At 48.7% G+C, this 16078-nt stretch overlaps 2 protein-coding genes across 3 annotated transcripts in view; one reads left to right on the forward strand and one right to left on the reverse strand.

Moving 5' to 3' along the window:
- The window catches only part of SPG11 (SPG11 vesicle trafficking associated, spatacsin), a gene marked incomplete at its 5' end in the record, with an annotated part of 43516 nt that extends 33558 nt beyond the window's left edge, over positions 1-9958 (forward strand). For both annotated transcript variants that reach the window (XM_083371598.1, XM_083371599.1), the window contains 6 exons: positions 828-935; positions 2064-2232; positions 3216-3304; positions 5943-6098; positions 8882-9033; positions 9157-9958. In XM_083371598.1, the coding sequence (XP_083227724.1) occupies positions 828-935; positions 2064-2232; positions 3216-3304; positions 5943-6098; positions 8882-9033; positions 9157-9337 (855 nt within the window). In that variant the 3' untranslated portion in view covers positions 9338-9958. The remainder of the gene's footprint in view (positions 1-827; positions 936-2063; positions 2233-3215; positions 3305-5942; positions 6099-8881; positions 9034-9156) is intronic.
- Positions 9959-10303: 345 nt separating this feature from the next.
- EIF3J (eukaryotic translation initiation factor 3 subunit J) lies at positions 10304-14527 on the reverse strand (the record flags this gene model as incomplete). Its single annotated transcript, XM_083371600.1, has 8 exons — positions 10304-11153; positions 11593-11666; positions 13199-13357; positions 13596-13710; positions 13787-13878; positions 13952-14030; positions 14158-14267; positions 14359-14527. The coding sequence occupies 8 exons, from the start codon at positions 14525-14527 to the stop codon at positions 11034-11036; spliced, it is 918 nt and encodes a 305-aa protein (XP_083227726.1). The 3' UTR covers positions 10304-11033.
- Between the last annotated feature and the right edge of the window lie 1551 nt (positions 14528-16078).

Genomic DNA, 16078 nt, shown 5'->3' on the forward strand with positions numbered 1-16078 from the left:
CAGGGCGCAAGGAGCAGGGATGCTTGCTAGAACTTGGCAGGGGAGAAAGCCAGTGCGGCAGAATCGGGGGAAGCAATTTTGGGGAGCTTGAGGTATCTCAGTGGGGCAGGGGAGTCCTTGGCTGGTCTGAAGCAGGTGGGCTGTTCCCTCACTAGCCCCCCCCCATGGCCTTCCCCCCCCTGAGATGCCTCGTGCACCTAACGACCCGTCCATTCGATTAGCAAATGTGTGGGCAAAGGCTGGGAGTTTTCACGTTCACTTTACGTGATTTACTCCAACAAATCCTCGGGTTACGAATGTAATTGGCAGGCTTCATTGCATTCATAACTCGAGGACTACCTGTCACCACAATTTCTGTTGTTAAGTGCAGTTGTTAAGTTAGTAACACGGTTGTTAAGTGAATCTGGCTCCCCCATTGACTTTGCTTGTCAGAAGGTCGCAAAAGGGGATCGTGTGATCCGGGGGACACGGCGACCGTCATAAATAGGAATCAGTTGCCAACTGTCTTAATTGACCCTGGGGATGCTGCAACAGTCGTAAGTGTGAAAAATGGTCATAAGTCACTTTTTTCAGTGCTTTTATCACTGAACGGTCGCTAAACGAACTGTTGTAAATTGAGGACCGCCCATATTGACTGGGACTCCGGGACCCCCTTTCTGAAAGTGACTGGATATCAGGAAGTGGCAGATGCTGCCCAGATGCCCTCACGCTTCACGGAAGGAGCAGAGGTCTTGTGAATGTTTGTCTTCCCCCAACTATGTGCTCGGCAGTCCTGTGGATGGGCATTTCAGCCTCTTATTCAGTTGACATTTCTCCTCTCCACAAAGGTTCGACTTCTCACTGGCATCGGCAGATACAATGAGATGACCTACATCTTTGACCTGCTACATGAAAAACATTACTTTGAGGTGCTGATGAGGAAGAAGTTGGACCCGGTAGGCCTTACGAACAAGCTCTGCTCTCCCCTCCTCCTTTGGCCTAGGTGCCTCGTGCTCTCCCCTCCCTTTCCCTCAGAGAGAGTCAAGGGGGGGCCGTGTTGAGTTTCCTCCTGTCCTTCCAGCCGTCTTCCAAAAGCAGAGGAGGAACTTGCAGTCGAGTAGGCTGGCCTTTCTGCCTGCAGGAATCTAGAGCAGAGACCTTAAAGCAATGCAGTCATCACCAGAAATTAACTTGGACTGTTAAGAACTTCCCTTCCCTCTTACGATCCGGTAGATTGTGCTAATGCTTGTATAGGTGATGTCTCTTTGTATCCTAGGCGGATGGGAGGACTCCAGAAGTCCTCTGGAACCGTCATCTCACTTTCTTCCTGTCATGGGACAGGGGATTACTAGAGAAGAAGAGGGAAATGATGATAATAATGTATTAGATTTGATGCTCTTAGCTGTACAATTCTGGGCAGCAGCCATAACTCTCTCCCTCCAACCACATCAGTCATTATCTCCCGGCTTTGAGTATGTCTTGGGAGAGCTGGGCCCTGCTCCTCTTAGGATTATCTGTCCAGAGGATTATTCATTTAAAGTTCATTTTAGAGAACAGAAACTCTTGGAAGTTTAGAGAGCAGTATGCCAAACATTAAATGGCAAACGACATGGAAGCCTAAAATATAATCAGAAGTTTAACGTGAAATCTGAGAAAAACATGAGATGCCATTGATTCACTAATAACCGAGGAAAGTTTTACTGCCCGGCGCCTCCAAGTATTTCAACGTGTGTTGCCTTGAAGGAAGTCGAGGCTTGTTTTTTATCGTTCTAAACGTGGAATGTTGAATGTAAGTGAAAGGAAGGGAGATCCTGAAGCAACGTTGGGGAGAAACTTCCTGCTTTAAGAGCACTTCGGCAGTGGAAACCCTGAGTGGGTTCTTGTTCAGTGGACGTGTTCAAGATCGCAGTCACCACTTTGGGACATGCTGGGTCGGGATCACCTCGAGCCCCCCCACCCCCCCTTTTGGTATTCTGCCATTGTGAAGGACATCTGCTGACCAGTGGAGGGGGCGGCCTGGGCCGCTTGGCTGTGTGGCAGACTGGTAACTGGCGACATACCAGTGTCCCTTCTCTCTCTGGCAGAACGGGACCCTCAAGACAGCCCTGCTGGACTACATCAAGCGTTGCCGGCCGGGAGACAGTGAGAAGCACAACATGATCGCCCTCTGCTTCAGCATGTGCCGGGAGATTGGGGAGAACCACGAGGCTGCGGCCAATGTCCAGCTGAAGCTGATTGAATCCCAGCCGTGGGGTAAGGACTCGCCTGGCCGGGGAGGCCCCTCCGCAGACAGGATGGAGGATGGAGGCTGCCCTCGGGGATTCATTACGCTGGCCTGGTCGGGGGTTTCTCGTACAACTTGTTCTTCGTCTGGCTTCTCCCGAGGAAGCCAAGCGCACCGAGGGCCCAGCTCCTCTTTCTCTTCCCTTCAGGCTGGTATCAGCCAAATGGGCAGCCCTGCTCGGCCACCAAGACCCAGTCAGTCCTCAGAAAGCGGCTCTCTCCTAAGGCCAGCTATGGCCTCTGGGTGCTGCTGAACTAGTCTCCCAGGCGGAAGGTCCAGGGATGAGGATGGTGGGAGTTGTGTTTTAACGAAGAGCCTCCCATGGAGTCAGCTGTGCTGGGCTTCAGTGTCCTCTACAAGCATCTAGAAGCAGATCTGCAAATTCAGCTGCCCAGCAGTAACTCACACAATCACACTTCTAAGCCTATCCAAAATATTGTAGCTTGGACCCAGTGATACCAGAAAAAGGCGCTTGTTGCTTTGATGCCAGTGTTGCCTTGGAGTCTGGTCACATTCAGGAATCCCGTGCCAGCTGTGCCCAGGGGGAGAAGCGGTGAGAAAATGAGGTTGCTTCTGTTGCTGGATTTCAAGGATGGCTGAGGGAGCAGCCCGCCCTCCCCAGGAGTGTTTCCAAGGAGGCCCCTGCAGGCCTGAGCTTTTCCAGCCAACAGGAGCTCTGTTGTTGTGCTCTCTGTTAAGCAGGGGCTTCTTCTGACCCCTTCAGCAGGTTCTCATCCAATGAGACGGGGTAGCAGGACCACCCCACCTCACCCCTGCTCCAGTGAGAGAGAGTGGCCGCCTGTGTCCAAAGCAGCTTGGGGGAGGCGGCTGTGGTCATTTGGGCTTGGTGAAATACCTCTGATTCCCTTTTGGGTCACTCCCTTTTTCATTCCACAATCCTGGGTGGGATTGCCACGATGGCCCAGGCTGTCAGCCGCTCTCTTCCTTCTAGAGGAGAGCCTTCGGGACGTGCCAAGCTTGAAGAAGCTCCTGATGAAAGCCCTCACCCTCTTCCTGGATGCTGCAGAGAGCTACTCCAAGGTGAGAGGGAGAATCAGAAGGTGCACGGTGCAGGTGTGTCGCTGGCATCTTGTGGTGGAAATCCGCAGCTGAGGTTGGGGTGACGTTTAGAGACTGGCTAGCTTGAATCCCTGCAGGGGAGGACCTGATGGAGCCCTGAGCTGGCTGAAGTGCTTACCTGGTTGTTCTCAAGAAAGTGCAGTTGGCCTGTCAACACCTGGCATTTTAACAAAGGTGTGCAGACTTTCTATATCCATCGTACTCTACATCCCAGTTTCCTGCTTTCCCGACACGTCCTCTTTTCTCTGTACTTGGGATTCAGTCCTTCCTTCATTCTTCCGTTTGCTCCTGCATTATCCACCAAGGCTGCTACTTTTAAGTTAAAAGATTTTCAAATATTTGTCTTTGGGGTTTGTTGATGCAGTTTCCTTCGTATGCAAGGGAATAACGGAATCATGAGAAAGAAACCGGGAGCAGCAACACAATTTACAAATACAAACGCCCCAAATCCTCTCCCTGCCAAAAGTATCAGTGAGTAAATTAGAAAGACTGATGGCATGATGGTTGCGCCCCTTTCATTCCTAAAGGATGCCTGCCCTCCCCCACCAGATCCAGAAGCCCCCCCTCCCCTCTGCTGAGCCAGAAAGAGCTGACCCTTCCCCCTCCCCAGCCTTCCTCGGGCGAGCAGAGGTCTTCCCCCTTTCCTCTCTCTAGCTTGCCATTCTCACCACCTGCCGGAATTCGTAGAACAGAATCATAGAATTGGAGGTCATTTAGTCCAACCCCCTTAGATCAAATGGTTGTCCAGTCTCTTCTTGGAAGCCCTCAGATAAGGAGCACCCACAGCCTCTGAAGTCAGGCCGCTCCACCGATTAATTGTTCTCACTCCTTAGCTCCAAGCTGGATCTCTCACTAATGATGTCCCATCAGGTAGTTTTTGTCCTGCCTTCAGGTGCTTTGGAGAAGAGGCTCCCCCCCCTCTCTACAACAGCCCCTCAAATACCGGAGGACCGCCATCACGTCACGGCTCATCCTTTTCATTAGGCTGGACATACCCGGTTGCTGCAACCGTCCTTCCTATGTTTTAGCCCCCAGGCCCCTCCTTGTCTTTGTTCTTGTTCTCTGCACTCTTTCCAGGCGCTCAGCATCTTTTTCTCAAGAGGAAAATAATAGTTTTCTGCTTAAAACTTGGTCTTGTGCAACCAGAATGATCCCCTCTGTCTCTCTTCAGGTTTCCTTTCAGCCATTGCCAGGTTTTGTTGTTATCTGTTTAGCCTACTTTTTTTAAAATTTACAGGTAGTCGACTTATAACTAACGTTGCTTAGCTGACTCTTCAAAGTTACACTGTCAGGCCTTCCCCCGCACTCACAGGAGCGCGTTTTGTCCACTGGCAACAGCCCACATTTATGGCTGTTTGCAGAGCCCTACCGTCATGTAACCGCAGTTTGTAACACTTTTGCTGGAAACACATTTATTTCCAGTTTTGGCAAAAAGCGCCCTATTGTGGACAGCGAGTTCGTTTAACGACCTTGGTCTTCACTCGATGTTTACAACTGCTACATTTGCTTAACAGACACCACAAAAAAGGTCATGAAGTCGAGTCCAGTCACATGCTTTACAACATCATGATGTACAGCCGTAATCGCAGGGCTGAATTTTGAAAGATTTAAAGGTTTCCCCTATCCAGTTGTGACTGACTCCAGGGGGTGGGGCTCGCTCATCTCCGTTTCTTAGCCAAGGTAGCCAGCGTTGTCCGAAGACGCCTCCATGTCATGTGGCCAGCATCACTATTATGCCAAGGCGCACGGAGCACTGTTACCTTGCCGCCAAAGTGGTACCTCTTTGTCTACCCGCATTTGCACGTTTTCGAATGGCTAGGTGAGCAGGAGCGGGAGCTGCAAACCCAGGCTGCCCTCTTTCCAACGGCTGAGCATTGGGGCCCTCTGGGGCGAAGCTGCTGCCCGTCATTTGTAACCTTTGGGTCTTTCTTGTATGGTCTCTCTGCTACTCAGTAAGCCTGGTATACTAGCTTTTCAGTGCATCTTTTTCACGGTCCTTCCGATATTCTTTCAAAGCCTCTTTCTTTTCTTTCTTCTCTTCTTCCTCCTCCTCCTCCTCCTATCCCCCCTCCTCCCCCTCCTCCTCCAGCTTCTTTCTCGTATCCTGAAGAGCAGGATTTAAATGATAGGCAGCAGATTTAAATGATTGTGTTTCCTGCCTGTGTGTTACAAAACAACCATATAGCAAGAAGAGTGGAACTCCTTGGAGGGTGTCCTTTCCTGGGAGTGTTTTCCATAGAGAAAGGTAGAACGAAGATGGACAGAGGCATCTGCAAAATTTGAATCCCTCCTTGGAGCATGGAAGAGAGCCTAAGAAATGCTTTCCACCTGTTCTACCATCAGACATTAGACGTGCTTCTCTTACCTTGTTGCTAGCCAAGCTTTGATGCTCCCATTTTTCCCCATATGAACTCACACATTTCAGCAAGCCAGTCGCCACTAATGTCACCTTTGATTTGCCAGGAATCTGGCCCAAATGTTCTTGGAGCTGAAGGGTGGATGTTGATGCCTCCCTTCTGGGAAGAAATGGGACAGGCAGTTGCTCCAGTAGCTCCCTCCTTGCTCTGCCTGGTGCATCTCTGTCTGCTCCCGTCTGCAGGACTTCTGCGTGTGCCAGTCCTTGCGCTGCAGGAAGTTGGCCAGACTCATCACCCTGCAGCTCCACTTCCTGACTACTCACCACAAGACCAAGCTGATCAACCTGAGGCGGAGGAGCTTGCTGCCCTGCATCCTGGCCCTGCCCAGGTTCTACCAGGTGAGACAGGCCTTCGCCCTCTGGAAGAGATGGGTTGGCTTATCGGTAAAGATATTAGAAGAAAAATGCCAGGAGGGGTACTCTTTCCTGTCACTCTTCTTTGAGGGGGATGGGCAGTTCAGAGAAGCTGAACGAACGGATAAACAGAGCAACCAACCAGGCCTGAGTGCATACAGGTGGTCCTCCTTTACCAACCACTCAAAATCACCACAGTGCTGCACCGGTGGGACTTACATACCGTTCTTGAAGTTCTGGCTGCTGAGCATTCTCACAATCACAGGGCTACAATTTGGACCCTTGGCAGTGTCCTGTGATCACCATTTGCAACCTTCCCCCAAGCAACGGAGAAGCCAGCAAGGAAGGTCACCGGTCACTCTGAGAAGTCCTGCCAGCCTCCTTGTGCTCGCCCTCCGCTCTCCACCCCAGCCGTCCTGTGCTCACCATGCGCTGCCTGGACGCCTTCTGGTCTTCCTGCGCTTGCTCCGCCTTGGAAGGCTGTGCCCAGCCTCCCCCCGCTCAATTCCTGTGCAGCTTGCACTGGCCCTCCCAACATCTGCCCCCCCTTTTAGCTGGGACTCCCACGGCTTCCCACTCAAAGACTCCCTCTTGATAAACAGTGTGCAAAGAACAGTTACGACTGCGCGGGACGGCCAGGATGGTTGTTGCTGTCACACCTTGTGACCACCTTGCTGAGCAGTGGCAGTCCTGGTCCCAATTCTGTTGTAACAGGGAGACTAATTATTCTTTAAGAGGAGTTTTGAATGCAGATCATTTTTGACTTACGATCACAGTTCCAACCATAATTGAGATGCCCAATATTCTGACCTTTTTGCCAGGGTTATTACTGAATCATTGCAGTTATTAAGTGACAAATAACTTAACCCCCCTTGGCTGGAAAGGTGGTAAGTGGTGACCGCGTGATCTGGAACACTGCAGCCATTGAAAATAGATGCCAGTTTTCAAACACCTGAATTTTGACCACGTGACCGTGGAGAGGCTGCAGGTCATAACTACGAGTGCCGGTTGTAAGTCTCTAATTCAGTGTCGTTGGGTCTCCGAATGGTAGCTAAACAAGTGGTTTTAAGCCAAGGACTATCTGTAATCTTGTGTAATGTATGAAACCGCCTAAAAATCGAAATTCTGTATTATCTGTGTAAAAAGCAACCAAAGGACACAGCTGTATAATTTTCTAGCCCTGACAGTGAGGAATTGCAAAAACTAGGTAGGATGAAGGAGGTCCAGAAAAGAGGCCAGCTTGCTTTGCGCATCAGAGTCCGTCTCAAGACGAAGGCCGGACTGGGAGTGTGATTAGGATCCCGTCGCAGTTGCCGTTCTGGTGGCCGATCCTGTCACACCATTTCATTCAAAAAATGGGAAGCAGGAAACCCAGCATTCATGGCCAGAGAGTTCTTTGGGGTGATATTTTAGGGGAAAATCAAGCCACAGTTTTTAACTCCAACTAGCCTTTGAAAAAGCAGACTCTTCAAAATATGTAGAAAGTCTCTCAAGGCAGACTTCACAGACACACACACACACACGAAGGATTGGTATACAGGTACTCCTCAAGTTGTGACTGTAATGGTTATGTTGGGAAGGACATAGTTTTTCCTGTTAAATGAACGAGCCCCCATCCTGGCTCTCCCCGGCGCATTTTTAATCAAATGCGTGAGATGTTGAGTGTACATGGGTGAATTGGGTGGAGAAGATAATGCCTGCCTGTGGCCTCCCAAGACCACCTCCCCCTGAGATGCCCCATGCTCCACTTCTTGGGGTCCCCACAGCCACTTGCTTGGGCCTCCTCCACGCCAGCCTCTGCGCCCACCCCTTTCACCGATTGTCACCTTCCAGAGAGCTCCATCCAGAGCCCAGGATGTCGGGGTAGGAAAGGCTGCCAGGCTGCTCCATTGTCGTCCATGTGGCAGAAAAGCATCCATCTTTTTCTGAGATGCTGGCACAGCCCTCTGTTTTTGGCAAAACTTCCCTTGCCACACACACCATCTTTCTTCCAGCAAACATATGCATGCACGCAGCCACATCCTCCCTCTCCCCCTGCTTTCTTTCTGCAAAGGTGCGGCCACGCTCATCCTTTTTCTCCCACCGAATGCAAGAGGCCGGCAAACTTTTCCCTGATGCCGGAACAAAGAGGGAGGCTGTGGCCACCTTCATGCCTGCCTTTGCAGGGCAGAAGAGGGAGAGTGTGGTGAGGGATGCTCCGCTTTTCTGCCACGTTGGCCAGCAATGGACCAGCTTGCCCTTCTTTCCTACCCCAACGTCCTGAGCTGAAAGATAAGTGAGCAATTGGTGACGGGGTGGGCAGGAGCGTGTGGGACCCGGTGGGCCAGCAAAGGAGGCTCCATGCCTGTGGGAACCGGTAAGGCTGGGTGTGTGTGTGAATAGGTGGGGTGTGTACATTGCAGCGTCTGCGGTTGGTTCTGGTCGTAAGGGTGAATGACCACAGAGGTGCTGCAACACACTAACTTTGGGATGAGGTCGTAAGTACCTTTGTGCTTACGACTGAACCATCGCTAAGTGATCTATTGTAACTTGAGGACTACCTGTGCAAGAAGCTCTTGAGGTTTCCTTCTTTGCTCCCTTAACGTTGCTGTAGTTTTCAGTTCCAGGATGAGGTATGAGGCTTGAACAGGCTTCCTGGCTTTCCTCGGGCCTCAGTGGAGGTTGGGCCCTGCCGCTAACTGCTCTTACTCGGCAGTGGGGACGTGGCTTGGGGGCAGGAAGGTGGCGGCTCCGAGGGCTTCCTCCGAGTCCCTCCCCTCTTTCTCCAGGCAGCCGTGGTGGCCGAGGCGTATGACTTTACCCCGGACTGGTCCGAGGTGCTCCATCAGCAGGTGGTCCTAAAGGGCGACTTCAGCTACCTGGAGGAGTACAAGCAGCAGGGGCTGCTCAAGGCCGGCACCTTTGAAGAGATCGCCCAGAAGTGAGTCTCCTCGGTCAGCCACTTTGGCCTCTTCCATGCAGCTGGGGAGGCAGTTTGCAGCTGACAGGAAGCGATGGGGCAGAAGCCTTTTAGCTGTGTTAACTGGGAGACCTTCTCTTTCAGGTTCAAGCAGCAGGCAGCGAGCGAGTCTGCTGTGAGAAACCTGAAGAAGCTCTTGACCTACTGTGAGGACATTTATGTCTATTACAAGCTGGCCTATGACAACCAGTTCTATGATGTGGTGAACATGCTCCTGAATGACGCCCAGACAGGCTGCTGTCTCAACGATTTGCTGGCCAATTAGCTCATCCTGGCTGGACAAAGTAGAACAGTAACCAGGGCCCTCACAAATTTCAGACAAGCCAGAAAAATAAACTTGCATTTTCAATAATCCAGAGGAAAAAGATTACTCAACATACTGTTTTTCAGATGGTGTGAACTGCATAAAATATTGAGGATTATTAATCTTGGACTTAGCATCAAATATATTGACTTCTGAGGTCAGACTGGAACACAACTGCCATTGGATTAGAACTTCACATTGAAGACCAACTTCCTTGGCTAAAGCTTAGAGATAGTTTTGAATTATCTCATGGCCAAACAGAGCACAAAATGTATCTGAATTTGACCTGGGAATATCTCAGAGCTATTTTTTCTTCCATGCCAGAAATAGTTTTTCAGATCTGTTTTTGGACCTATTAGAATAGCTTTGCAAATTTGCTATTTTGAATTTCAGTGACTGCAAAACTTGCAAAAATGGGCAACTGTGCTGATAGCAGTATCCTTGGACGTAGCAGGAACGTGGGGGAAGCTGGACACTTTAGATATTGGGAAAGGAGGCTAAGCGTGGATCAGTAGCCAAGGCTGGTTAGACATCTTTCCTTCTCCCCTGAGAAGCCACACCAATAAAGGAGGATTCCCTGTTGCTTTTGCTCCTTCGTTCAGAGCCCTCAGGGGTGGAGTCTGGAAGCCATGCGGTGATTGTGGCTACTGATTACCATCCTGTCCTTAAAAATAGTACAGCTTAGCCACTCGCATGCTTAGAAAAGGAGCCATTATTGGATTTGCTCATTTGAGAAATTGCCTGTTTTTTCTTTCTGGAATCTTTCCAGTCCCTGGCTATTAATGGAGGGCAGCCTCAGAATGAAGAGGGGAAGGTGTGGCCAGAACCGGGCAATCCACACGGTCACTTGAGTGGGTTGGGAGAAGAGCCGCCTTCCCTTCTCAGCAATTGTTACTGCCCACGGGAAAAGCACAAGCTGACCAAAGATCACAGTCCTCACAAGTGATTTTATTAAATTAGTTGCTTTTATAAAACATTTGCAGATGTCATAATTCTGAACATAACAATTTGCCCAACTATTGTAACTGTTGCAGTTTGCTAAGCAGGATTCCTATACATGAAAAAAAAAGTCTTGTGAGATCCACCAAACTGGGTGACAAAAAAGTATCCCAAAGAATCAGCAAAGTGTCAGCTGAACCGCCAGAGAAGGCCCTTCCCCCTCCCAGGGCAAGAAAAACAGCCCCTTTGCTCTTTCAAGCTTGGAAGTCAGGGAAATTTATAGCTATGCCCCTCAAGCCACTGAAAAACCAAATTCTAATAGAAAAGCCATTTTAATACTCCTGCAAACCCATGCATTTGCTGCAAACTGCCTTTGTTTTCTGGGTAGCTTCTTGTAAAAAAGGTACAGTTAAGATTGTTATTACTAACTCTGCTGGTAATACAACTTTGGCCATGTCAAAATTAATGTCCAATTTAGTGCTGCTTCACTGCCATGAAGATACACATTTTTGATATTCTGTTATTTCCTATCATCGAATAAAAAATTGAGCTTCATAATTTTATTCCCTCGGCATCAAGACAGGTATTCCAATGTGTCAAGTTGTGACAGGATAACCAACAGCACAAAGATACTGCACTTTGTTGCATTTGGCAGAATTGAAAGGCGTTGTGCTACAGTTAGGGGAGTTTGGGCAAACCAACAGACGGTAAGAACGGGTCACATGAAGTCTTCAAAGTCTTGTACATAACCACCATAATCTTCCAAGTCATCTTTCATCGTTGCTTTTAGACCTCCACCAGGCACCACACCTTTTTTCTTCTTTTTGGCTTTATTTTGCTGGAAAGAAAAAGGAACAGCTCAGGTTGAAGAACACAACTGGACCTCGCCAATCGTTACTACTGTGCTAGTTTTCCTCCCAGGAAACCCAAGGTTGATGAAAACTGAAATCCAGACCGTGCGGAAGCTATCAAATCAAGAGAAAATGTTTACTCTGACGTGCGGTATTCTCTACCCGATGGGAGTATTTACTTTCATCAGGATCGTGATCAAAGTTTATGAACTGCCCTGTAAAGCCATTAACCAGCTTGCCAGACTAAGACAAAAGCCGCTTGTTCAGTGGTGGAAAGTCTAAGAGCAGGAGATGTTTTCGTGGAGCCAGCTGAAGGAAGCCACACTAGCTGCCAGGTGCCTCCCTGCACAAGCCACTGATCTCCCCCCCCCCAAGGTCAAGCTCAGCAGAATATCACAATGGAAGAGCCCCCCACCCCTGACCCACCTTCTCCTGCTTTTGCTTCTCGCTGCACAGCACCGTCAAGGAATTGGTGATCTTTTTCAAGTCATCGACTTCCACTAAAGAGGGAAGAAGGAGGGGTTATTTACAACTTGCTTTTTCTGCCCCAAAAAGAAGGGTGGCGAGGGAATTTTATGGCACAAGAAAACCTCTGGGATTCCTGGAAAAATATTTTAGGGAAAACTCAGATAAGCTGGAAGTTTATGGGTAGGCAAAAGACCCCACAGAGGTGGGAGAAGGTCCTATCCAGGTTATGTCCTCGAGCCCAGAACCAAGAGTCCAAGCAAGCGCTCAGCCCTACTACGAGCAGCCTGCCTTCCTTCATTGAAAACTTAAGCCAAAGATTGCCTCTCTACTGTCCACTGACTTGTTCCAAATGTCATAGCAGCCTCTAAGTGTCCAAAATGAGTCTTTACTCAAAAGCCCCTAACCCTCCCCAGCCCCCCACAGGCAATCTTCCTCAGATGACCTGGACTGTAACTCCACAGGCTCCTGAGGCCAGCCAGCCCCCAGGAGACCCCGATGAGGCCACTGCCTGTGTGTGCAGCTCCTCCCCGTGCCTGGCCTGGCACCTTCCAGCCTCCCTGTGGGAGCTGTTCCAAAACCAGAACAGGAAGACAAAATGCCCTCCTGGCCAGGTTTCTTCTCAAAAGTATCTGCTAAGAGATCGCACTGATTTACCTTGCATACATTTGCAAAATATTAAGTGCTAACATGAATATTCATTTAACTGAGTACCGGTGTGCGCCTTCTTTCCCCAACATTTAAACATATCCAATAGACTTGATGGAAATATTTTAGAAATAAAACTGTCTACAACACATTTAACATCTGCTATCAAACTGAATTTACTGTAGTCGATAAAGCAACAAGGAGAAATGAATAATTTGTGTGAATGTCCATATATGGTACCAATAGTTAACTGCTTCAGTTCTGTTGTAATAAAGTCAGCATTGGCTAACATGTTAAAAAATGGAAGGCTACCAACCGCTCTTTGTTTCCCAACAAAAAACAAGTAAGGCCATTCTGGCTTCTGTGTAGCTTTATAATATATTAAAAAAACCTTCCCTTAAAGGTGTATATTAAATTGGATAAGATTGTCTTCTCTTCAGTGAATTATATTACAGAAATTTTTAACAGTTATTAGAAATTATTTTAACTTTATGAAATGGTCTGGCTATATCTTCATAGAAGAATATAGTAGCTGCTTAATGCTTTAAAATTGTAAGCAAGCCAAATAGACAGAAACATTAAGTGTATGAACTATTTAGGAAAATGAAGATTTTTCTCCTCAAATGATCCTGAATTAAGGAGGTAATGTATTTTTAGATATTTCTCAGAAACACAGAATGTATTGGGAATCACCCAGGTGCCTTTCTTGTAAGATAAATGATCCGATAAGCAGAAAAGAAAAAAAAGCTGGCAGCAGCATTAAAACAGAACACAAGACATTACAAATACTTTTCTAGATTGAATTAATAAATAATAAATTCAATCCTATTCGCCTAGTCTACTTCACTGGAAAATGTCTAATATGTTATTTCCAAGCTAAGTAGGGTGCAAACAATAGTATTTCACTAAATATACTTACATGAAATGCATATATCTCGAACTAATGTTTCCAAAAATCCAGCATAATACAGCGATTTCTCATACTGTGTTATTTTTTCTTTTAACAATTTTCCAAATTCCGTAAAATCATCTTTTGATGATGGATTCACAGTATCTATTCCACATATGTTATTTACACCTGTAAGAAAGGAACAATGTATAGAAAGGGCTGCTCAAGCACATAACATAAATCTGCTGACAACACCTGTGTCCCTGAAAGGAAAAAAAAAAACCATTCCCAAACAGGGAGGTAGGACTGAGGACTGAAAAATGACCGAGGACCTCAAAGCAAGTTCGAGAGAGGTGGACAGGTCGTTGGCCCTTTCAACAGAAATGAGTGTCCGAAATCAAGGAAAGCCGAGAGGCTTCACACTCACCAAAGGTTTCTTTTGCTAACTCCAGGTCTGCCTCTTCTTGCAATTTCTGCAATCGGAGCTTGTCCGCTAACTGCTCTTCCGCCGTCAGTTCTTGGGATTCTTCCGAGGCCTCCAACTGAAAAGGACAGAAAGCAGAAATGCCACCTGCGCCCGCCCGAAGGCCCCGCGGCCTCGGGGAGGGGGAGGCTCACCCTCTTCTTAACCTCCTCCTGCTTTTTCCGCTGCAGCTTTTCCCGCTCCTTTATTTTTTCTGCTACTTTCTTCTTTTCGGAAACTTTGGCTTCTGCGGACAGGCACAAGGTTAGCGGCGGGCTCGCGGCGCGGGGCTCCCGCGGACCCGCCGCCCGGCCGCTCACCTGGCTTGGCCTCGGCCTCCTTCTCCTCCGCCGCCGCCTCCTCCTGCTGCTGCTCCTCCTCCTCGTCGTCCCAGTTGTCCTGCCCGGGGCAGAGCAGAAGCGCCGGTCACCCGCCGGGAGCCCTCCGCCTGCCCGGCCGCCCGGCCGCCTCCCCCAACGGACCGGGCCACGGCCCCGCGTCCCCCGCCGCCCCCCCTCCCGGCCACCTTGACGTCGTCGTCCTCGTCCTCGCCGGCCCAGCGGTCCATGGCCGCCACGGCGGGAGTGGGCCGGAGGCGTCCGGCCAGCGGGTCCGGCGCCTCGAAGGTGTCCGCGTCTGCGGGGACAGAGAAAGGGTCAGCGGAGCGGCCGGGCCGGCGGGATGCAGGCAGGGAGGGAGCGGGAGGCGACGGGGCCGCCGGACCTACCCCAGGAGTCCGCCTCGGCCGCCATCTTGCCCGCCGCCCTCTCGCTCGCGGCTCGCCCAGGCAAGCAGGCACCGCGCGAGGCACGACGGGACTTCCGCCCCGACGCGCTTCCGGCTTCCGTCGACGCCCCCGGAAAAGGAGGGGCGGGAGCTGCGGAACTCGCCCCCATCGTCCCCCGCGGCGCGCCGGGCCTGTCGGGAAGCCGAGGCTCTCGGGGAGCGGCCTTCCCCGCCGCGCCGCTCCGGCCGCGTTTCCAGGCGGGCGGCTGACTGACCAGCCATTTGCTTGCGGCAAACTGGGCTGACAAGGAGGCCGTTAATGGTCTCCTCCAGCGCATCTCCACCCCAAATTATATCAAAGTACAACAATTCTACTTCTGCATCAGTATACAACGCTTGTTTGTAGAACTCAGAGCTTACGCGCAATTCCTCGTGTGTCCAATATTCTACGACCGAGTCATCATTTATTAAACAATTTTACATTTCCACTGAAAAGGGACACTGGAAATTAAAAACCAGACTTGCACCAAATTACAAAACGATAGTTTAATAAGTATTTACAGAGCAGCCTGCAGCGGTTGATTTGGTTGTCCTAAATAGGATTAAGTTACCCATATTACCAATCATTTAGAGACTGTCAAACCTCACGCTCCTCTTTTTTTTCTCTTCAGTGATCAGTGTTGTTATTTGCAGTGTTCCACCTTAACAAAAAGCAGTGGGTTTATTAGTTTTTTTCATGAAAACGCATTTGCTTTAAAAAGTTTCTCTAAAAAGGTGCTGTACAATTGCCTTGAAATAACAAGAGAAATGTCCATTGCGTTATTCAAGGTGAGGACTGCTGTTCAATTTACCGGTTAGTGGATTTGCAGAAAATAATCTCTGAATGCAGCATAGCAAACTATCGTAAGAAAATCACACTCACTCTCTTACCCCCCCCCCCAAAGTTCTGAACCTTCGCCATCCGCTGTTCCTCAAAGGGGTGGGTGGCCTTCTGCACAAGCCGGAAGCCCTTTGGCCAAGCCATTGGCTCACAATCCACAAGCACGAGTAAGCTACCTTCCAAGACCACTGGCAGAGTTGTGAGCTATCATCATTAGAAGCCACAAAGGAGCAGCTTGGACTAATTATTATAGAGTTACCTTCTCTTAAATCAAAAATAATTTGAGTCAAGGACAGTCCTACATTGCTCATAATGATGATAATCCTCTTTCATAAATTTGAGCATTTTAACATTTTCAAAATCAAATGTATCAATATAGCTGTAACTAGCAAAACAGGAAAAAATGGTTACAGGGATCACCTCTGGGAAAACACATACACGCTTACTTACATTATATATAATGTGTGTGTGTGTGTGTATATATATATATATATATTATAGTAACATTATGTACATTTTATTTCAATAAAGACATTTAAGACAAAACAGCGTAAAGATGCCCAGATGCCCTAAAGATAAATACAGTTCAAAGATTCTCATTAAAATGAATCTGTAGCACTTTCCTGCAAGCAAAATATCTTTCTTTAAATAAAAAAAAGTCAGCATTCTGGATAGCAAATGCCTTTTTTTTTCTTTTCACAGAAAATTCACCATAATTCTGTGCTAAATGAATAATGATTTCCCACAAAGCAGGCTTGCTCTACATGCTAACTTTTTAACAGTTCAGTGACACATGTGCTAGCTACATATATAACAGATAATATAGTAAGAAAACACTCAA

Source organism: Vipera ursinii, assembly GCF_947247035.1.
Source record: "Vipera ursinii genome assembly, chromosome: 11".
NCBI classification, from domain to species: domain Eukaryota; kingdom Metazoa; phylum Chordata; class Lepidosauria; order Squamata; family Viperidae; genus Vipera; species Vipera ursinii.